Source organism: Carcharhinus amblyrhynchos, chromosome 15 (assembly GCF_965287045.1).
Source record: "Carcharhinus amblyrhynchos chromosome 15, sCarAmb.v2.hapA, whole genome shotgun sequence".
Taxonomy (NCBI): Eukaryota; Metazoa; Chordata; class Chondrichthyes; order Carcharhiniformes; family Carcharhinidae; genus Carcharhinus; species Carcharhinus amblyrhynchos.
In genome coordinates, this window is record NC_137338.1 from 19638220 (window position 1) to 19662509 (window position 24290).

The following is a 24290-nucleotide window of genomic DNA, read 5'->3' on the forward strand; positions in this document are numbered from 1 at the left end:
TCTCCTTATCTTCAATAACTTGTCCAACTTCCTTTTAAAATTATTAATGGAATCAGCTTCTGACAGTTTTCAGCTATGTTTTAGATTTCTGAGGGTTTCAAGTTGTGACCACTAGTGACTGACCAGCATGCCAAAAGGGATATTTTCCCCTAAAGCCTCTTTTAGGCCATCTCTTGATCTTCCCTGTTCACACCCCCTGTTCCAAGGTGATTAGTCCTAACTTTTCCAACTTTTGCTTCAGTTACCTCATAACTGAAGTAAACACAAAATATTGCGCATGCTGGAATCTGAGACAAAAACAGAAAAATGCTGGAAAGCCTCAGCAGGTCTGACAGCATCTATGGCGAGAGAATAGAGCTAACTTTTCGTGTCTAGATGAAGTTTCAAGCCTGACAAAGGGCCATGTAGACTTGAAACATTGGCTCATAACTGAAGTCCCTGGTAAGAGTCTGCTAATTTTCTGTGCACCTCTAAGGCATTTACACCTCTCCCGAAGTGGAAGCGGAGGTTTATTAGAATAAGCCCAACGTACTTATGATTCGCATGAACTTTTCCAAATATTACAATTGCTATATCAAGTAGCAGAATTTTCATAAGCATGGTTTAGTGAAGGGGAGGTCGTGGCTCACTAATTTGATCGAGTTTTTCGAGGAAGTGATGAAGATGATTGATGCGGGTACGGCAGTGGATGTTGTCTACATGGACTTCAGTTAGGCCTTTAACAAGGTCCCTCATAGCAGACTGATGTAGAAGGGGAATTCACGCAGGATCCGAGATGAGCTGGCAAGATGGATACAGAACTGGCTCAGTCATAGAAGACAGAGGGTAGCATTGGAAGGGTGTGTCTCTGAATGGAGGGCTGTGACAAGTGGCGTTCCTCAGGGATCAGTGCTGGGATCTTTGCTGTTTGTAATACATATAAATGATTTGGAGGAAAATGTAACTGGTTTGATTAGTAAGTTTGCGGACTACACAAAGATTGATGGATTTGCAGACAGCAATGAGGACCTTCAGAGAATACAGCAGGATATAGATAGGTTGGAGACTTGGGCAGAGAGACGGCAAATGGAATTTAACCTGGACAAATGTGAGGTAATGCATTTTGGAAGGCCTAATAAAGATAGGAAATATACAGTAAATGGCAGTACCCTTCAGATATTGATAGGCAGAAGGAGCTAGGTGTACAGTTACACAGGTGACTGAAAGTGACAATGCAGGTGGAGAAGGTAGTCAAGAAGGCATACAACATGCTTGCCTTCATCGGCTGAGGCATTAAATTGGCAAGTCATGTTGCAGCTTTATGGAACATTAGTTAGGCTGCAGTTGGAATATAGTGTTCAATTCTGGTCGCCACACTATCAGAAGGATGTGGAGGCTTTGGAGAAGGTACAGAAAAGATTTACCAGGATGTTGCCTGGTATGGAGGGCATTAGCTATGACAAGAGGATGGAGAAACTTGGTTTGTTCTCATTGGAATAACGGAGGGTTGAGGGGCGACCTGAGTGGATAATCAGAAGCTTTTCCCAGGATGGAAGAGTCAGTTACTAGGCGGCATAGGTTTAAGTTCGAGGGACAATGTTTAAAGGAGATGTACGAGGCAATTTTTTTTTACACAGACGGTGATGGGTGCCTGGAACTTGCTGCTGGGGGAAGTAGTGGAAGCAGATACGATACTGACTTTTAAGGGGTGTCTAGACAAATACATGAATAGGATGGGAATGAAGGGAAATGATCCCTGGAGGGATAGGGGGTTTTAGTTAAGTCGGCCATTATGGTCAGTGCAGGCTTGGAGGGCTGAAGGGCCCGTTCCTGTGCTGTAATTTTCTTTGTTCTTTATTCATGGAGCATGTTTGAAATTCCAGCAAAAGACTCAACACAATTTTTTATTTGATGGAATACCATTGTGGTAACAAAGATGAGGTTAAAAAATTAGCTGTGTGCTTAGCAGTGAGGAAGAAAGCTTTAGACTGCAGGAAAGTACCAATGAACTAGTCTGATGAGCAAAAAAGTGGCAAATGAATTTCAACATGGAGAAATGCATGTAAATGGATTGGGGAAGGCAAATAAGACAAGGAAACATATAACAAATGGCAGAATAAGGATAAGTGTAGAGAAACATAGGGACCCTTGGAGTGCTTCTGCACAGATCTCGGAATGCAACAGAATAGGGAAGTAAGGTAGTCAAGAAGGCATAAAGGGCCCTATGCTTTATTAGCCAAGGTATATAACATAAGAGCAGGGCTGTTATGCTAGAACTATATGAAGCACTAGTTTGGACAGAGGTAGAGCATTGAAATAGCTGCTTTGTACCTTCACTTTAGCAGAGTTTTCAGACATATATAATCAAATCAGCGCTCTCTGTAATTAGTGTCTTCCCACTTTCACAGATTTGGTGTCTTTGTTGCAAATTGAGACAATCGGCATGAATAGTAACCGTCTGCTAACCTCAATAAAATAAATGCTCCATTTCTCCAGAAAGAACATGTGTTGTGACGCTTCTGATATTTTGTTAAACGGGATATCTTAGGTTTTCAGTATATTTTGAAGTCTTTTTTTAAATTGGAGTGATTTTGCTAATAATATACTGTTCACCCTATTTGTGGCTTATCTAGAAAGATGAGCCAATGTTGTCTTCCCCTCAGCAGTTGGTCTCAGGCAACCATTTTTAGAAGAAGTGTGTACTATTTTGTTGATTCTGGTTTGGAGAGTGCAAACAATTGTATCTTGTACCTCCAGATAACCAACCTAAACATTTCTTAAGGAGAAGATAAGGGATTTAAAGTCCTGACAATTAGTGGGTCCCTTAGATACCTGTGTGGAGCTTGTGCAGTCATGGAAAGAGCTGGACTCCCACATGACTGTAGGTATTGAGTAAGCTATTTGTTTCCATATTTTTCTATATTCTGAAAGTAAAAAGATAGTGTGAGACTCAATTGCTTGTTGCAGCATATTCAGTGATCTGCTCATTTCCTACTGTGTAAGAAGTTTCTCAACACCAGATTAAAGTTCAACAGGTTTATTTGGTATCACAAGCTTTTGGAGAACTGTTCCTTTATCAGGTGGGACTTCTTACTGTGCCCATCCCAGTCCAATGCTGGCATCTCCACATCACCTCCTACTCTGATAAAGATATTGTATCTATTACATATGTCAGTTCCTTGGGGGAATCAGTCTCCAACAGTTTGAATTTCTTGATTTTTTTTCCACTTTTTTTTCTTCTAAATCCACAGCAAATATTAGCCATCTTTAGTTTTGGCAAATTACTTTGGAAATTACTTGGAAGTCAAGAATGAGAGAATATTGGTTTATTATATATTGATGACAACTTTAATTTCTTTGTACAGTTCTTAGAAGCCAGCCTACTTTCCACATCTGTAATACCAGATACTGTCAGGTCCAAGCACTACTACGCAGTTTAATCAACTCGAGATATATATATATATATATATATATATATATATCCTATAATTGAATAAGGTCATGGAGCTCTGGCGTAGCTTCTTTGTTGCTTCTTTCCCACAATGTTTTTCATTATAAAGCATTCATGTAACGTTCTGGTTTTCTGCTAATTTTAGCTTCTGCCCTTCAGCCCTCTGTGCTCTTTGCATTCCCCAAAATTCTAATCTCTTGCTCATCCCCTTATTAATTGCTCCACTATTCATAGCTGTACTTTCATCTGTCTAGATCCTGAACTCTGGAATTTCCTCCCAGAGCATCTCTGCCTTGCATACTCCCTCTCCTCTAAATTGTTGCTCAAAGCCCACGTCTTTGGTCAATATTTTGGTCATTTTTTTAACACCATATGTGGCTTGGTGACAAATTTTGTTTGATTACTCCCCTGTGAAGTGCCTTGAGGCATTTTATTACATTAAAGGTGCTGTATAAATGCAAGTGGTATGTTGTGAGTTATTTATGTAAATGCACAGTAGGATTCAAGTTAATGCCGTTGCTGTCCCTTGCCTGTTGTGTTGCATTTTCCCCTAAAACGCAATTGATTAGAAATCAGTGCACTGATGAAAACTTCCACTGTTAACTTATTCATCTCACCGTAAAACACTTGGAAAAAGTTGCACAGATTACAGTTTGTTGAGTGAGGTATAATTGGGTTTTTAACAGCACACTAAGTTAGTAATTACTGTTAAGCGGCTTCACTGGTCACAAAAGAACAAATTTATATTAAGGTCATCAGCAATTTCTGTTGCTTCCTGAAATCCAGCCCATCATGTTGTACAATATTGGCATTAGTAGATGCCTTCTCAAATATGCTGGCATGTGTGTGTATATAACTTGTTCTGTCTCATTGATTCTTAAATGCTTTACAACACAAATTAATTTGTAGTTAGACATTCTAAATGTACATGCATCTTGAATTCCAAATGAATGGATATTTTTTGAAGTTTTAAATAATTAGATAAAAAATCTTGTCATTCTAATTTCAACATTTTACTTCAGTATTTCATTATTTTCTTCTGTTTCTTAGTCTGGGGGAAGATTTAAAATTCCAAAGAAGAAAAAGGCCTCTGAGATGGACAACATAGAGACCCATTCTCCTCTATCTCGACTTCCTGATTCACAGATTGAAAATTTAAAAACTTCACATGTGAGTTGAAGTGGAATTTCATGAGTAATCAAATAATTTTTTTCGCTTCAGATTTTCTCTGCTCATTTCCTGGAAGGAGTTAGCTTTTGTACTTATACCTTGTTCAAATTTCTGATACTCATTTTGTATTTGTTCATTCATGGGATGTAGATGTCATTGAAACAGCCAGCATTTATTGTCCAGCCCAATTGCCCTCAAAGGTGGTAATGAAAACTGTGTGTTTTATGAGGCTATTTCAGAGGTAAAAGTTAATCACATTGCTGTGTGGCTGATGCCACGTGTAGGATAACTTAAGTGCATTGTTAAGACGTGGTTGATGCCAATTAAATAGGCATAAACCAGGGATTAAGTATGAAACTTGCTGGCCCATGTGGCTGTATAAGACATATTGTTTTGCATTTAACCATTGAGTAGTTAACGTTCTTGAGATCCTTCTATAAGATTCAACCTTGGTACCAGGATGGCGGAAACCCCAATTTCGGATAGGCAATCAGAGTTTGGTTGCGGGTCTGGAACTCAATCTGAGTGGGTGATAGAGGCAGAAACACTCATTGCATTTAAACCTGTAATTGGATATGCACTTGAAGTGCTGTGAACCAAGAGCTTGAAAGAGGGATTATGCTGCATTATTCTTTTACAGTCAACACAGAAAAGATTGGCCAAATTGCTTCATGTTTTTAAAGGTGTGTCTGTCTGAACTCTGCCTGTGTCTCGTTCTCACTCGTTTTTCTCCCCTGCTATTAATGTTTTACTGTTTTGCAGGGAGATGGTGGTTAGTGTGATGTGGTGATGTCACTGGACTAATAATCCAGAGGCCCGGACTAATAATCCAGAGGCCCAGACTAATGTTCAGGGGACGTTGGTTTAAATCCACCATGGCAGCTGGTGGAACTTAAATTCAGTTAACAAATCAAAAATAATCTGGAACGATAGCGAGTTTCACCAATGATAACCATGAAGCCATCATCAATCCTTGTTAAAAACCCATCAGGTTCAATACTGTCCTTTAGGGAAGGAAATCTGACCGTACCTGGTCTGGCCTATATGTGACTCCAAACTGGCAGCCATATGGTTGACTCTTAACTGCCTGCTGAAGTAGCCTAGCAAGCTGCTTAAGTTACGGATAATTAGAGAAGGCCAACAAATGCTTATCTTGTGAGCAGTGCCCACATCTCACGAAAGAGTAAAGAAAATTGTGATCTCTTAGTATTTGATCTCCTAAAGCACGTCTTCCTAATTTTTCTGCATTGAATTTAACCTGACATCAATCTACCAACTTGTTTGTCTCCCTGAAGCTGCTTTCAGTCCTTTCCAAAGCCCATCAGCGTCATATGTGGAGATCATGCAGGTTATGCTTGTCAGTGGAGCAGTCGTGCAAAAGCAAAATACTGCTGATGCTCAGCAGGTTGGGTAGCATCTGTGGAGAAAGAGACAAAGTTAACATTTCAGGTCTGTGACATTTCATTAGAACTAATGATGGAAGTTCACTGACCTGAACCATTAAGTCAGTTTACCTCTCCCTGGTGGCTGTAATTGCAGCGTTTCCTGTGGGTTCCAAGGTTGGAATGTAAACTGGCTTTTGCCATACAGAATATATTTTTGAAAGTGAAATAAGGGGTCAGTAGATATAGCCTGTGGATGTACCACTTGCGTATGTTAAGACACATGATGTATTGAATTCTGTTGTGTATAGTATTGCCATGTTTTCCCTTGCTCTTAAGTAGTTAGCAGGCTTGTGTTTTTTGAGAGACTATGTCCTGTTTCGTTACTTATTTGAAATAACTTCACAGGCTTCTACAAATATATTGAAGAATAGACCTTTGTTCTGCAAGTAAAATTCAGGAGATTAACTCTGAAATGTTCAGGTTTAGTTTTACAATGTTTTTTCAACTGTTTCAATTATTTGTTTCTGAGCTATTGATTATTGTTATGCAAATTAAATAACATTGTTTTCTGGAAAAATCTTTTGCTTTATTGAATTATGGCCTTCTATTATAGATCACATTGTTTCTCTCCAGTCCTGGATACATACTTCACTATTTATTTTCTCCATAACCCCTCTGTTATTACGGGTTAACTTTATTTAAACATTAGATTTTGGGTCTATTTTCAGAAGCGTTGGCCATTCTCTTATAATACTTTCAATAAAACAAGAAATCAAGACTCAATTGTTTATAATCAAAGGAGGAACTGCCGCTCAAAGCACAACTGTCCTGGAGATGAAGTACAGTTGAAGTAAGAATGTGATCACTTGTCCTTTTTATAAATCCGTTTGTCCAGGTAACATGACATAACACTTTTTTGTTACTGTATGTCTATCCTCTGTAAGATTGAACTGATATTGAAATGTAGTGGATTGTTTTATTCAGTCTGCTCAAGCACCAGTATAAGATTTTAATTGTAAAATGAGTATAGTGCTTATCTATCTTTCCCAAGCTGTTTAATGGCAGATGTATGTTAAGTTATCTGACCAGTAGTGAATCTGGATTAGAGAAGTGCCTAATGCCGAGTCCAGAGGTGAATGGCAGTATTGATCTTTCTGTTCTTGTGTTGGTAAATCTTTGAGTTAATCCTCTAATTTTGTGCTCCTTGTACAATGTTCCTGTAATCCTTCATTGTTTTATTTTCGTTCTTTGCAGGTCCTAAATTTGTCATTTCATTTGCTTTGACTGTCCTTATAGCCTCCACACCATTTCTGTCCTTCATTTGCTTTCATAAGGTCTGTGGTCTACCAGTGGCAATCAAGAGGCATTGCACTGTCTTACATTCACTTTAGCTGACAACATGCTCTTGCAGGTAGCATGCCACCAGAGACATCCAGGCAGTGTAAATGAGAAAGCACTGAGACAGTGAAATCCTCTTCAAGAATTGATATTACTAAGTGGTTTGTGCCATTTTTTGGTTTGGATGAGGCTAAAATTGACAGCCAAGCCATGCAGGCAAGCAATGTGCTTTAACTATTGCTGACCTGTATGGACTTTCCTCAAACATTAGCTAAATTCCATGGTCAGAAGGTGAAAGTCACGAATCTGAGATTCTTGTAAACAAATGGGTGTGTTGCGATCTTTGTGTTCTATTATTTATCTGAATTTCTCAATAGTTGAATCAGGAAAATTCGATATCCAGGGGCTGGTATATTACAAAATTGAAACAGATGTTCCTTAATACAGAGGGAGCATTAAGTCTAGCTAGAAGAAAGGTATAATAGATTAATTGTGCTGACTTCACTGGTAATAATGGCAGTTTAACCCTTTCTTTTAATCTACTAAGACCATTAATTCCCCTAAGTTTTTAATATTTTTAGTAGTACTTTATTTTAAACGTGTGTTTGTGTTACACTTTGCCTACAACAGGGAAGCCAGAATTGTACTCAGAGATGTGCTGATGACAGATTCAGGAAGACAACATTTGCTGCACCTTAAAAAGCAAGACTGTAGCAATGTCGAAAATACTGACACTTCACATGCAAAACATCACACACCAGCAACCAGTGAACTAAAAGATAATTGTCATGTGGAAACCAAAACATCTCACCAAGATAGTCAGTCCGACATATTATCCAGCAGGTGGGTTCTTGGGTGCTTGAGCTGTGCTTCAACTAGCTGCTAAATGCACAAATGCATCTGTTTTGTTTCTCCTTTTGTGAAGACTTCACCCTGTGCATTATTTTTCACTGATTCCTCAAACTCCAATATATGTGAATTACATCCTAAATGCGCTTCAGATTGGTGCATTTTCCTCTAAAAATCACAAGGATGATGCCCAGGAGACAAATGTCTTCTTAAGTAAAGAGTAATTTGTCCTTATTAATTTTATGACTGCATAAAATCACTAATCCAAAGTTTTTGTTCTAACCATGTATCTTATATAGGAATTAGGAGCAGAAGTGGGCATTTCAGTCCTTCAGGCCTGCTCTGCAATTCAATCAGGTGATGGCTGATCTCTTCCTAGTCTCAAATCCACTTCTGTATCTGTTCCCCATAACCCTTTAATTTTTTTCTATCAGAAATATATCTTCTCTCCTCCTTGAAACTACTTAATGATTCAGACTCCACCGTGCTATGGGGCAACGAGTTCCACAAATTCACCACCCTCTATGAGAAGTAGTTCCTCCTCATCTCAGTTTTAAATCTACAGCCTCTCAAACCTATATCTGTGACCTCTTACCCCACAAGGGGAAACATTTGGTCTATGTTTACTTTATCAATCCCTTGTCATATTTTATATACCTCGATCAGATCCGTTCTCATCTTTCTAAACTCAAGCGAGTATAAACCCAAACTGTTTAATCTTTCCTCTTACATCAACTCTTTCATCCCCAAAATCAGTCTGGTGAACCTCTGAACTGCCTCCAATGCCACTACATCCTTCCTCAAATAAGGAGATCAAAACTGGAATAATAATCCAGATGTGATCTCACCAACCAGCAAATCTTTGTTTTCCTTTTTTGCGATTAAATGAATGATTCTACGTTGCCTTAGTTGGACCACTTCTCAGTGTTGAGATATGTTTATTTTGTTTGCTGATTTTCTTCTGCCCCCCAGTACACCTGCACTACACTGCAAATTCTGCATGCCTTTGGAAATTTTGTTTTGCCCGATGCATATCCGTGTGACTTCATACCGTTAGTATTACCATCAATCTGTATATAATTACTAGAATAATGATCTCATGTACTCCATTTCCTCCCACAAATTCCACTTTCAACTGCCAAGAATTTTGGTTATGTCTTTTTATGTCTTCATTAACCTCTTAAAAATACTTAGTGCTGAAATGGGAATTCCCAGTCCAGAGAGATGCTTTTGATGGCAAAGTTGTGAGTTGTGACCTCTAATGTAGCTCTGCTCTATCTTGTGTGTCCTCTCATAGTGAGTAATGCCACTGAAGATCTGCTGATATCTTAAGTGTACAGATATTCCAGACGTGTAAGAGGAAATAGTGCTCTCGCACAAGAAGGCATGGGAGGTGTTCATAGGACTGATCTCTATTGGTTGTGGTTGTCTGAGACAGTGATAAAAGGTTTTGGATTTTTCTGTAACACAGCAAAGATTTTTTTGCTCCTGAAGAACAAAGAAAAGCAGAGCACAGGAACAGGATTTTTGGACTGATCATGATGCCTGCCTAAACTAAAACCATATGCACTTAAGTCTTTATCCTTCCATTCCCTTGCTATTCATGTATTTGTCTAGATGCCCCTTAATTGCCGCTATAATACCTGCTCCCACCACCTCCCTAGGCAGCGCGTTCCAGACATTCACCATTCTCTGTGGAGGGAAAAAAAAACTTGCCTTGCACATCCCCACTAAACTTTACCCACGTACCTTAAACCTATGTCCTCTAGTACTTGACTTTCCTACCCTAGGAAAGAGCATGTGACTATCCACTGTGTCCATGCCACTCATAATTTTGTAAACTTCTTATTAGGTCACCCCTCAACCTCCGTCATTCCAGTGAGAATAAATTGAGTTTATCTAATCTCTCCTCATAGCTAATACCCTCCAGACCAGGCAACATCCTGGTAAACCTCTTCTGTACTCTCTCCAAAGCATCCACATCCTTCTGGTAGTGTGGTGACCAGAATTGTACACAATATTCTAAATGAGGCCTAACTAAGATTCTGTACAGCTGTAGCATGACCTGCCAATTTTTACACTCAGTACCCTGACTAATGAAGGCAAGCATGCCATATGCCTTCTTGACTACCTTATCCATTTGCGTTGCCACTTTCAGTGATTGGTGCGCATGTACATCCAGATCTTTCTGCCTGTCAATACGCTTAAGGGTTCGACTGTTTATGTATAATTTCTATATGCATTGGACTTTCTACCTCACGTTTGTCCGGATTAAACTTCATCTGCCGTTTTTCCACCCAAGTCTCCAAATGGTCTGTATCCTCTGACAATCTTCTCGATTTGCAACTACACCAATTTTTGTGTCGTCTGTGAACTTACTAATCAGACCAGTTACACTTTCCTCCAAATCATTTATGCTACAAACAACCAAGGTCCCTGCAGAACATACTAGTCACAGCCTTCCATTTAGAAAAACACCCCTCTACTACTACCCTCTGTCTTCTATGTCCAAGTCAGTTCTGTATCCATCTTGTCAGTTCTACTCTGATCCCGTGTGACTTCATCTTTTGTATCAGTCTTTCATGAGGTACCTTGTCAAAGGCTTTACTGAAGTCCATGTATACAATATCCTCTGCCTTTCCCTCATCTATCATTTTCGTCACTAACTTGATCAAGTTTTTTGAGAAAGTGAGGCACAACCTCCCCTTCACAAATCCATGGTATCTATCACTAATAAGTCCATTTGTTTCTAAATGTGAGTAACTCCTGTCCTTAAAAATCTTTTCCAATAATTTCCCTGCCATTTTGGTAAGGTTCATCGCCCTATAATTTCCTGGATTATCCCTGCTGCCCTTCTTAAGCAATGGAACAATATTGGCAATTCTCCAGTCCTCTGGAACTTCACCTGTTGCTATTGATACAAAGATTTCTATCAAGGGCCTCGCAATTTTTGCCCTGGTCTCCCTCAGTATTCTAGGATGGGCCCTGGGGACTTATCTCCTTTAATGCTTTTTAAGACGCCCAATACCACCTCCTTTTTTGATATTGACATTATCCGGAATATTACCATACTCTACCTGAGGCTCCTCATCCATCAAGTCTTTCTCTTTGGTGATTACTGGGGTAAAGTATTTATTTAGTATCTCGCCCATTTCCTCTGTATAGGTTCCCTCCATTAACCTTGAATGGACTAAACCTTTCCCTGGCTTTCCTCTTGCCCTTTACATATGTATAAAATACCTTAGGATTTTCCTTAATCCTGTTTGCCAAGGACTTTCCATGACCCCTTTTAGCTCTCCCACCTTCTCAAGTTCCTCCTACTTTCTTTATATTCTGCAAGAGCTTCATCTGTCCTCAGCCTTTTAGACTTCATGAATGCTTCCTTCTTCTTTTTGACCAGGCTCATAATATCCCTCATTATCCAGGGTTCCTGATATTTGCGACACTTATCTTCCATCCTCACAGGTACATGCCAGTCCTGAATTCCGATCAACTGACGTTTGAAAGACTCCCACGTGTTGGATGTTGATTTACCCTCACAACTCTCCTGCCTAATATTATTGTAGTTAATCTTCCCCCAATTTAACACCATTGCCCGAGGACCACTCTTGTTCTTTTCTACAAGCTCCTTAAAACTTATGGAATTATGATGACTGTTCCCAAAATGCTCTCCTACTGAAACTTAAATCACCTGGCTGGCTCATTTCCCCATACACGGTCTAATGTGGCCCCCTCCCAAGTTGGGCTTTTTACATACTGTTTCATACTGTCGTCTATAGGCCCCTGAATAATGATCTGGAGGTGGGGCAGGCTGTTAACGCGCAAATGAGTGCGGCGTGCAAAAATGGAACGGCCATAATTATGGGAGATTTCAATCTACATATTGATTGGTTGACCCATGTTGGATGCGGTGGGCTCGAGGAGGAGTTCTTGGAATGCTGCCGGGATAGTTTCCTTGAACAGTGTGTGTTGGAGCCGACGAGGGAGCGAGCTATCTTGGATCTGGTGTTATGTAATGAGGCGGGTAGAATTAGGGACCTTGCGGTGAAGGATCCTCTTGGGGAGAGCGATCATTGTATGGTGGAGTTTCTGGTGCAGATGGAGGAGGAGAAAGTGGGTTCCCGGACACGTGTCCTTTGTTTGAACAGAGGGGAGTACGGTAGGATGAGAGAAGAATTGGCGAATGTTGACTGGAGGAGTGCGTTGGAAGGTAGATCTGCTGAGGAGCAGTGGAGGATCTTTAAGGAGATCTTTCTTGGTGCTCAGCAGAAATTTATTCCGATGGTTAAAAAGGACCGTAGGAGGAGAGGTAATAAGCCGTGGATAACGAAGGAGGTGAAGGAAAGTGTTAAATTAAAAGCGGAGGTGTTTAGAGTAGCTAAGAGTAGTGGGCAAGAAGAGGATTGGGAGAGGTTTAAATGTCAACAAAGATTGACAAAGAAGTTGATAAAGAAGGGTAGGAGAAACTATGAAGCTGGGCTAGCGCTTAATATAAAAAAGGATAGCAAGAGTTTTTATAAATATATAAAAAGGAAGAGGCTGGCTAGGGTGAACGTTGGACCCTTAGAGGATGAGAGGGGGGACTTAGTGGTAGGGGATGGGGAAATGGCTGAGGTCATGAATAACTTTTTTGTTTCGGTCTTCATGGAGGAAGACATGAATAATTTGCTGGGTGTTAGCGATGGAAAGGTGGGAGGACTGGAGTGTCTCAATGACATTATTGTTACTAGAGAGGCGGTGCTAGACAGACTGGAGGGACTGATTGTGGACAAGTCCCCAGGACCGGATGGAATGCATCCGAGGGTTCTGAAAGAAATGGCGGAGGTGATAGTGGATGCCTTGGTGGTTATTTTCCAAACGCTGCTGGATTCTGGGGAAGTGCCGGAAGATTGGAAAACGGCTAATGTTACGCCGTTGTTTAAGAAGGGTGGCAGGCAAAAGGCAGGGAATTATAGGCCGGTTAGTTTAATGTCTGTTGTAGGTAAAATGTTAGAATCCGTCATCAAGGAGGAAATAGCAAGGCATCTTGAGGGGAATTGCTTGATAGAGCAGACGCAACACGGTTTCGTTAAGGGGAAGTCGTGTCTGACAAATTTATTGGAGTTCTATGAGGATGTGTCTAGGGCGGTGGACAGAGGAGAGCCGGTGGATGTGGTCTGTCTTGATTTTCAGAAGGCGTTTGACAAGGTACCTCACAAGAGGTTATTGCAGAAGGTAAGGGGGCATGGAGTTGGGGGTAGGGTGTTAGCGTGGATAGAGGATTGGTTGTCAAATAGGAGGCAGAGAGTGGGGGTTAATGGGTGCTATTCGGATTGGCGGATGGTGACTAGTGGAGTGCCCCAGGGGTCGGTGCTGGGGCCTCAGCTATTTACCATTTATATAGATGATCTGGAGGAGGGAACCGAGTGTATGCTGTCGAAATTTGCTGACGACACCAAGATTGGTGGAACGGCAAATTGCACGGAGGGTGTGGAGAGTCTGCAGAAGGATCTAGATAGGCTGGGCGAATGGGCCAGGAACTGGCAAATGGAATTTAATGTTGGCAAGTGCGAGGTGGTCCACTTTGGTAGGAATAATGGTAGGAAGGACTATTACTTACGGGGCAAAAACCTGCAGCAGGCGACGGTGCAGAGGGACCTTGGGGTCCTTGCGCATGAGTCGCAAAAACCCAGCCTGCAGGTGCAGCAGGTGGTCAGGAAGGCGAATGGGATGCTGGCCTTCATAGCGAGGGGGATTGAATATAAAAGTAGGGAGGTCTTGCTGCGGCTGTATAGGGCATTGGTGAGGCCGCAGCTGGAGTACTGTGTGCAGTTTTGGTCGCTGTACTTGTGCAAGGATATTTTGGCCTTGGAGGGAGTGCAGAGGAGGTTTACTAGGCTGATACCGGAGTTGAAGGGGTTGAGCTATGAGGAGAGGCTGAATAAACTAGGTTTTTACTCGTTAGAGTTTAGAAGAATGAGGGGAGATCTCATTGAGACATATAAGATGATGAATGGGATGGATAGGATAGAGGTGGAGAGACTCTTCCCGCTCAAAGGGGACAGTAGGACTAGGGGGCACAGCCTCAAGATAAAGGGGAGGCGGTTTAGAACAGAGTTGAGGAGGAACTTCTTCAGTCAAAGGGTGGTGAATCTCTGGAATTCTCTGCCTGTTGAGGTGGTGGAGGCTGCCTCGCTAAATATTTTTCAGACGCGGGTTGATGGGTTTTTGATAAGCGAGGGGATTAAGGGTTATGGGGAGAGGGTGGGAATGTGGAACTGAGCCACGACAGATCAGCTATGATCTTATTGAATGGCGGGGCAGGCTCGAAGGGCTAGATGGCCTACTCCTGCTCCTATTTCTTATGTTCTTATGAAACCTTCCTGGGCACAACCTGCCCCTTCCAAGCCCCGAGCCATAAGTGAGTCCCTGTCAATATTTAAAATTACCCACCGCAACAACCTTGTTGTTTTTGCAAAATCTTTCTGGATATCTGCTCCTCTATCTCCTGCTGGCTGTTGGGAGGCCTGAAGTAAATCCCCAACATTGTGACTGCACCCTTCTTATTCCTGAGCTCTACCCATATTGCTTCGCTGCCTGAATCCTCAAGGTGTCCTCCCTCAGTACAGCTATGATATTCTCCTTAACTAGTAATGAAACTCTCCCATCCCTTTTACATTCCCCTCTGTTCTGCCTGAAGCACCTAAATCCAGGAGTGTTTAGCTGCCAATCCTGTCTGTCTTTCAACCAAGCCTCTAATAGTAACAACATCATAGTTCCAAGTTCTAAATTCATCTGTCTTTTACACTCCTTGCATTGAAACAATGCACTTCAGATCACCAGTCCCACTGTTTTATTTAACTACTGCCTGCCTGCTCTTTCTCTCAATCTTAATCTGCCTTAGTCTGTAGCTCTCCCTCATTATTGCTTCTGATGGCCTACTGCTCTGCTTCCCACCCCTGCTGTACTAGCTTAAATCCTCCCAAATGACTAGCGAATCTATCTGCCAAGATATTTCGGTGCCCCTCCAGTTTAGGTGTAACCGTCTTTCTTGTACAGATCCCAACTGTCCTGGAAGAGATCCCAATGATCAAGATATCTGAACTCCTCCCTCGTACACCAACTCTTTAGCCACATGTTCAGTTGTTCTATCTTCCTATTCCTAGCCTTTCTGGCAAGTGGCACAGGATGTAATTCTGAGATTACAACCCTAGAAGTCCTCTTTTTTTTAAACTTATTACCTAACTCCCTGACTCCTCTTGCAGGACTTTGACACTCTTCCTGCCTATGTCGTTTGTACCAATGTGTACCACAACCTCTGGCTGTTCACCCACCCCTTTCAGAATGTCCCATGCTTGTTCAGAGACATCCTTGGCCCTGGCACCAGGGAGGCAACATATCACCCTGGAGCCTCTTTCTGGGCCACAGAAACGCCTGTCGTACCCCTGTCGTTAGAGAGGGGGATAACCACAGGTGATTCTTGCACTGACTGCCTGCCCTTGCCAGCGGTCACCTATCTATCTGCCTGCACCTTGGTGTGACCATGTTCCTAAAGCCTCTGTCTATAATGCTTTGCATGCTCCTAAGTGCATCCAACTGCTGCTCCCACCAATCCGTGCGGTCTATGAGGAGCTGCAATTGTCTGCACTTCCTGTAGATGTAGTTGTTCAGAACGCTTGAAGCCTCACGGATCTCCCACATTTCTCAGGTGAAACATTTTACCTTGCTGACTGAATTTACGCCACTAATGAATTTATTTACAAATAAAACACTTAAAAATGTAGGTTATAATTAGGTATATAGACCCTGGTGCTAGATTTCATCTGTAAGTATTAATTTCTCAAATCACACAAAATGTGGGTATGTCTATTTTAAAATCCTTCATGCAGTGTTACACGTGCTATTCTATTTCTTCTAAGGCAGTTCTATATGGCATCTGGGTAAAATGCCCACTGACAGATACAGCTCTGATCTTGGGCTGAAGTTGCCCTGACAAATAATTATTGAGTGGTAATGCTCCACTTACTAATCAGTATTGGAACTTGCTGGCAGACATTAAGTCTTTATTTACCTTGATGAATAGCACCCATTTCTGGGCGTACTTTGAGTTGGGGCTAATCACTGGCCATTGTAAGAGTTCACAAAAACTAGAAGCAAGAGTAAACAATACGGCCCATCAAGCCTATTCTATCGTTCATTACGATCATGGCTAACCTTGGGCTTCAATTTCACTTTCCTTCACGCTTCCTATATCCCTTGATTCCATGAGAGACTGAAAATCTGACTAACGTCTTAAATGTTTTTGACTTGATTTATTAGTGTTACATGTGTTGGGTTACATGACAGCATTGTTTCTTGTGAGCTATACAAATAAAGCACACTGTTCATAGATACGTAGGGATGTAAAGAAGGTGCAGATTGTAGTGTTACAGACATAGCTAGGGTGTATAGAAAGATCAGATTAATGAGATAGATCCATTCAAAAGCCTGACAGCAGCAGGGAAGAAGCTGTTCTTGAGACGATTGGTACGTGACCTCAGACTTTTGTATCTTTTTCCTGATGGAGGAGGTTGGAAGCGAGAATGTCCGATGTGCATGGGGTCCTTGATTATGCTGGTTGCTTTTCCGAGGCAGCAGGAAGTAGACAGAGTCATTGGATGGAAGGCTGGTCTGCGTGGTGGACTGGGCTGTCTTCACAACCCTTTGTAGTTTCTTGCAGTCTTGGTGAGAGCAAGAGCCATACCAAGCTGTGATATATCCAGAAAGAATGCTTTCTATGATGTATCTCTAAAAATTGGTGAGTCGTAGCTGACATGTCAAATTTCCTTAGTCTCCTGAGAAAGTAGAAGTGTTGATGGGCTTTCTTAAATGTAGTGTTGGCATGGGGGTACCAGGACAGGTTGTTGGTGATCTGGACACCTAGAAATTTGAAGCTCTCGACCATTTCTACTTCACCCCTGTTGTTGTGGATAGGAGCGTGTCTTCCACTACACTTCCTGAAGTCAATGACTTCAAAATGTATCCAGTGATGGAGAATCCACAACCCTCTGGAGTAGAGAATTTGAAAGATTCGTAACTGCCTGAATGAGTTTCCTCATCTGTCCCAAATGACCAGCCCTTTATCCCAAGGCTAATTCCCCAAACCAGCAGAAACAATTGTCTAGCAAATGCCTTATCAAGCCCCTTCAGAATCTTCTGTTTCAATGAGATTGCCTTTCATTCTGGTAAACTCCAGAGAATATAGGCCCAGTTTCCTCTGCCTCTCACCATAAGACAACCCCCTCATCCAAAATATTGATTTAATTAGCCTTTATTACACTGCCTCCAATTTGGCAAGATTTTTCCTTAAATATAGGATCCGATTCTCTCATCCCGAGACGCATGTTTTTTGTGCTTTGGATTGGGAGATGCATGTGTTGGCCATTTCACTGGATTCTCGCATGCATCCCTGATGCTTGCATGCCCCCCGATGCTGGAGAGCCATGCAAGGTCGAGACCATGCCGGAAACCAGCGGGAAGACCTGGCAAGTGATTGTAATCAATTTTTCATGTAATTTAAATGTCATTATCGGACTCATGACTAAATTCTCCAGGCCCGATAGCATCACCCAGCCCACCAGGATATGTCACTCTGGCAGGGTTTAGAGTAACATCCCACACTTGGGGATTTAGCAGGAAACCCCGCTGGAGTGAAGGGGGAGCAATCAGGGCCTCCTGGGGGGTCAGGTGGTAGGAGGATGGTGCTCACTGAACATGAGCACCCTGGCAGTGCCAGCCTGTGTCCCCTGGCATCGCACAAGGGACAAAGTGCCCATGACTATGGGGCACCTTGGCACTGCCCACTGGGCATGGGGCAGTGGCAAGGGGGATTCTCCAAGTGGGTCTCTGGCGTGAATAGGCCATGCCCCCGAACTTTTAACGGGCTTCACCATTGTGACCTCTGCATTGCATGGTGTTTTTCCGGTGGGCGTTCAGACTTGTATCTCCCACAATCATGAGTTGCACCAGTTTTCCTGCTGATTCAGCACTTAAAATTTTTTTGGGAGAATCGGGCCCATGGAGTTCAAATTCCACACAGTATTTCAACTGGGATCTCGCCAAAGCCGTGTACAGTTACAGCAAGACGTCTTCATTCCTGTGCTCCAAGCCTTTTATAATAAAGGGCAACATGCCATTTGCCTCCCTAATTGTTCACTGTATCTAACTGCATTCCTTGTAGTCCTTGTTCTTTTTGAATATCAGCATTTACACATTTCATTTCATACCTTTTAAAAAATTCTGTTTTTCTATTCTTATAACCAAAGTGAATAACCTTACATTGCCTTACATTATATTCCATATGTCATCTTGTTGCCCAATCATTTAAGCTGTGGGGATGGCACAGAGAGGCTGCAAAGAGACATAGCTTATCTTTCCACCTTGTTTTGTAATGTTAGCAAACTTCAATATATTATTCTCTGTCTCTTCATCTGAGTCATTAATAGTTTTTAGTTTTATAACACTGCAATAAAGTTACTGTGAAAAATCCCGTAATTGCCACACTCTGGCTCCTGGTTGGGTACACTGAGGGAGCATTTAGCACGCATCTAACAAGCACGTCTTTCGGTCTGTGGGAAGAAATGAGAGCATCCAGAGGAAACTCATGCTGACATGGAGAGACTGTGCAGAGTCTGCACAATGACCCAAGCTGGGAACTGAAATGGAGTCCCTGGTGCTGTGAGGCAGCAGTGCTAACCAATGTGCCACCCCTATGCTAGCGTGCTGCCCTAATATAAATTGTAAATAACTGGGGACCCAGTAATGATCCTTGCTGTAGTCCACTAGTCACAGCCTGTCAATTTAAAAATATCCTGTTTATTCCCACTCCCTCCTTCCTTTCAGTTAACCAATCCTCTCTCCATGCTAATATATTACCACCAACTCCATGAGCCCTTATCTATTACCTATTACCTATTAACTTCCTATAGAATAAAATCCCTACAGTGTAGAAGGAGGCCACTTGGCCCATCTAGTCTGCACTGACCACAATCCCCCCCAGCCTCTATCCCCCCCAGCCTCAATCCCCCCCAGCCTCATGCATTTACCCCATCTAATCCCCCTGACACTAAGGAACAATTTAGCATGGCCAATCCACCTAACTCCACACTTCTTCATCGTGTGGAACGAAACCAGAGCACTTGGAGGAAACACACACAAACATGGGAGAACGTGCAGACTCCACACAGACTGTGACCGGGAATTGAACCTGGGTCTCTGGTACTGTGAGGCAGCAGTGCTAACCACTGTACTATCGTGCCGCCCCATTTTTGTGTAGTATCTCATGACATGCCTTCTGGAAATCCAGGTACACAACATCTACTGATCCCCTTTCACTATCACCATTACTAATGACATTGTTGCCTGGTTATATGAGTATTCTTGAATTTCCTTTCCTATTTTATGGAATATCATCAGACCATTTTAAAGATGTCTTGATTTTATCACATATCAATTGCCAAAGAACTTTCTATTCAACCTATTTTATTTTAAATGTGCTCTTAATTTATGTCTGGAAATTGTCAGTTTTCTTTTTCCAGAAGTGACTGCCAATTTCTTTCAATGCATTCCTCCAAGATGGATTAAAAACTTTGTATAAATATTTTTGTTACACTAAAGATTTGAATAAGCTTAAACTATATTAATTTGGCTAAACAGAATTGTATAATGTACAGGAAATGATATGATCTAACAGATTTGTGAGTTATTAGAGCAATTGCCAAGACCCAATTTTAAAGCAGCCACTTTGAATCGTGCTGTTATTTGCAAAAGTATTATTGTTATCGGGATTTGTTTTCCAGTGAAGATAGTTACATTGCATCGTTTATTGGACAAGTTTTAAAATCATAATCTCCATATCTTTGACATGGAGGATAAACAATGCAGCACAATCTTAAGAACATAAGAACATAAGAAATAGGAGCAGGAGTAGGCCATCTGGCCCTTCGAGCCTGCCCCGCCATTCAATAAGATCATGGCTGATCTGTCGTGGCTCAGTTCCACTTTCCGGCCCTCTCCCCATAACCCTTAATCCTCTCTCTTATCAAAAACCCATCAACCCGCTTCTTGAAAATATTTAGCGAGGCAGCCTCCACCACTTCAACGGGTAGAGAATTCCAGAGATTCACCACCCTTTGAGTGAAGAAGTTCCTCCTCAACTCCGTTCTAAAACGCCCCCCCTTTATCTTGAGGCTGTGCCCCCTAGTCCTACTGTCCCCTTTGAGCGGGAAGAGTCTCTCCACCTCCATCCTGTCCATCCCATTCATCATCTTATACGTCTCAATGAGATCTCCCCTCGTTCTTCTAAACTCTAACAAGTACAAGCCTAGTTTATTCAGCCTCTCCTCATAGCTCAACCCCCTCAACTCTGGTATCAGCCTAGTAAACCTCCTCTGCACTCCCTCCAAGGCCAAAATATCTTTGCGCAGGTGCGGCGCCCAAAACTGCACACAGTACTCCAGTTGCGGCCTCACCAATGCCCTATACAGCTGCAGCAAGACCTCCCTACTTTTATATTCAATCCCCTTCGCTATGAAGGCCAGCATCCCATTCGCCTTCCTGACCACCTGCTGCACCTGCAAGCTGGGTTTTTGCGACTCATGCACAAGGACCCCGAGGTCCCTCTGCACCGTCGCCTGCTGCAGTTTTTCGCCCCGTAAGTAATAGTCCTTCCTACCATTCTTCCTACCAAAGTGGACCACCTCACACTTGCCAACATTAAATTCCATTTGCCATTTCCTGGCCCATTCGCCCAGCCTATCTAGATCCTTCTGCAGACTCTCCACACCCTCCGCACAATTTGCTGTTCCCCCAATCTTGGTGTCATCCGCAAATTTCAACACCCTACACTCGGTTCCGTCCTCCAGATCATCTATATAAATGGTAAAAAGCTGAGGCCCCAGCACCGACCCCTGGGGCACTCCACTAGTCACCATCCGCCAATCCGAATAGCACCCGTTGACCCCCACACTCTGCCTCCTATTTGACAACCAATCCTCTATCCACGCTAACACCCTACCCCCAACTCCAAGTCCCCTGACCTTCTGCAATAACCGCTTATGAGGTACTTACAACATCATTGTCATGTTGCCATTAAAAAGGAAGGGGTATTGGAGTTTTTGAGAAACATTAAGGTAGACAAGTCCCCAGGGCCTGATGAGATATACGCCAGAATATTAGATAGGAAATTGCTTGGGCCTTGAGAGAAATCTTTGTATCCTCACTGACTACAGGGGAGATCCCAGAGGACTGGCGAATAGCCAGTATTGTTTCTTTGTTTAAGAAGGGTAACGAGGATAATCCAGGTAATTACAGGCCGGTGAGCCTCTGTCAGTGGTAGGGAAATTATTGGAGAGGATTCTTCGAGACACGTATTGGAAATGAATGGATGTATTAGCAAGCAGCTGCCCGTTGAAGTGATGGAGGCTACCTTGCTAAATATATTTAAGACGCGGGTAGATAGGTTTTTGGTAGGCAAGGGAATTAAGGGTTATGGGGAGAAAGTGGGAAAGTGGAACTGAGCCACTTCAGATCAGCCATGATCTTATTGAATGGCAGGGCAGGCTTGAGGGGCTAGATGGCCGGATCCTGCTCCTATTTCTTATGTTCTTATGGTTTTGTGAAGGGGAGATCATGTCTCACCTAGATCATTTTGAAGCAGTGACGAAGATGATTGCTGAGGGTAGGGCAGTGGATGTTGTCCGCATGGACTTCAGATGAGTTTTCACAACAACTCTATAGTTATGGTCATAATTACTGATGTATTTACATATTATATACACCATAGAATAGTGTGGGACTTGAGGTCTGACCTGCAAGTTGGGTATTTACATAGGATGAGAGCATTGGTATAATATTGACAAGGTCCCTCTTGACAGACTGGTACAGAAGGTGAAGTTGCAAGGGATCAGAGGTGAGCTGGCAATATTAAGTTTGTTTTCACGAGACTCTTCCATTTTTGATACAAAGGCAAACACTAACTGTTGTCTGATTCAAAAGTTCTTTATTCTTCTTGCATATGCAAGCTAGCAAGCCTTTGCTACATAACTTCCACTCAGTAATGGGAGTCAGGTAGCAAAGCCGCACTGAACAATGGGACAGTCCCCCTTTATGTAGGTTTTATAATCCTTATGATCACTTGCGGCCTGATACAGTATAGCTAATCACAAGACATCTTTGTTCTAGTCAGGTTAACCATGTCTAAGGTTGTAATATTGTAATGTTGAAAGAAAGAGAGCTGTTAAATGGTAAATTCATTAATCACAGATGTCTGAAGCTTGTCGTTTTGAAATCAACTCAAAAGTTCTTAGTTGCATGCGATGTTAATCCCTTAGTATCTCAGCAAGATGGATACAAAACTGGTTCAGTCATAGAACACAGTAAAAAGTCTGACAACACCAGGTTTTAGTCTGGTGTTGTCAGACTTTTTACTGTGTTTACGCCAGTCCAACGCCGGCATACCCACATCAGTCATAGAAGACAGAGGGTAGCAAAGGAAGGGTGTGCTTCTGAATGGAGGGCTGTGACAAGTGACGTTCCTCAGGGAATGGTGTTGGGACCTTTTGCTGTTTCTAATATAGCGTGTGTGTAATGATTTGAAGGAAAATGTAACTGATTAGTAAGTTTGCGGATGGATTTGTGGTTAATGATGAGGACAGAGTAGGATATAGATAGGTTGGAGACTTGGGTAGAGAGATGGCAGATGGAGTGTAATCCGGACAAATGTGAGGTAATGCATTTTGGAAGGTCTAATACAGATAGGAAATATGTAGTAAATGGCAGAACCCTTAAGAGTGTTGATAGGCAGAGGGATCTGGGTGTACAAGTACATGGGTTCATTGAAAGTGGCGATGCAGGTGGAGAATTTAGTCAAGAAGGCATACAGCATGCTTGCTTTCATCGGCCGGGACACTGAGTTTAAAAATTGGCAAGTCATGTTGCAGCTTTATGGAACCTTAGTTAGGCCCATTTGGAATATAGTGTTCAGTTCTGGTTGCCAATCTACCAGAAGGATGTGGAGGCTTTAGAAGGGGTGCAGAAAGATTTATCAGGATGTTGCCTGGTATAGAGGGCATTAGCTATGAGGAGAGGTTGGAGAAACTTGGTTTGTTCTCACTGGAACGACATGGTTTGAGGGGTGACCTGATAGAAGTTTACAATATGAGGGGCATAGACACAGTGGACAGTCAGAAGCTTTTTCCCAGGGTTGAAGAGTCAATTACTTGGGGGCACAGGTTTAAGGTGTAAGGGGGAAGGTTTAAAGGAGATGAACGAGGCAGGGTGGTGCGTGCCTGGAACTTGCTGATGGGGGAGGTATTGGAAGCAGATACAATAGTGAGTTTTAAGGGGCGCCTTGATAAATACATGAATAGGATGGGAATAGAGGGATATGGTTCCCTGAAGGGTAGGGGGTTTTAGTTCAGTCAGGCAGCATGTCGTTGCAGGTTGGGAGGGCCGAAGGGCCTGTTCTTGTGCTGTAATTTTCTTCGTTCTTTGATCTAACAAATCAGGAATATTTGGACTTCACTGTGGTGAGTTAATTGTCATTAAATATCAAGAGCTGTGTTTGATTTCCTATTGTTGAAGATAGTCATTGCCAGCCACTATTATGTTAATTGCACATATCAAACCAAGCCTGAGTGCTGTCAGATCTTATCACATGGACATGCCTTACCTCATTATCTGAGGAGTTGTGAATGGAACTAAATGTTGTGTAAACATCAGCGACCTCCCTCCTTCTGACCTTGTGACGGGAGGTAATTGATGAAGCAGCTGAAAATGAGGAACTCCTGCAGCAATGTTCTGAAGCTGTCGACCTCTATCAACAATAGTTTTTTTGTTTGTACAAAGTATGACTTCAACCAGTGGGGAGATTTTCCCCGCTTTCCATTAACTTCAATTTTATTAGAGTTTCTTGACGCCATGTTTGTCCAAATGTGCTTTGATATCAAAAGAAGTCAGCCTCACCACATCTCACCTCAGGGATATTGCTTTCTGTCCATGTTCAGCCCAAGGGATGGAGCAGGGAGAGAGGGCCTAGGTGAGAGAGTTGGTGCAGACTCGATGGGCCAATTGGCCTCTTCTGCACTGTTAGGATTTTCTGA

At 42.3% G+C, this 24290-nt stretch overlaps 1 protein-coding gene across 7 annotated transcripts in view; it reads left to right on the top strand.

Annotated features, from left to right (window-relative positions):
- LOC145353124 (sentrin-specific protease 7) overlaps window positions 1-24290 on the top strand; it is an 84528-nt gene that overhangs the window by 10318 nt on the left and 49920 nt on the right. For 4 of the 7 annotated variants that reach the window (XM_080203503.1, XM_080203502.1, XM_080203504.1 and 1 more), the window contains 3 exons: window positions 4481-4600; window positions 6714-6835; window positions 7954-8166. In XM_080203503.1, the coding sequence (XP_080059629.1) occupies window positions 4481-4600; window positions 6714-6835; window positions 7954-8166 (455 nt within the window). Of the gene's footprint in view, window positions 1-4480; window positions 4601-6713; window positions 6836-7953; window positions 8167-24290 lie in introns of those variants that run through there. The other 3 variants (XM_080203506.1, XM_080203507.1, XM_080203510.1) reach the window with 3 other exon arrangements.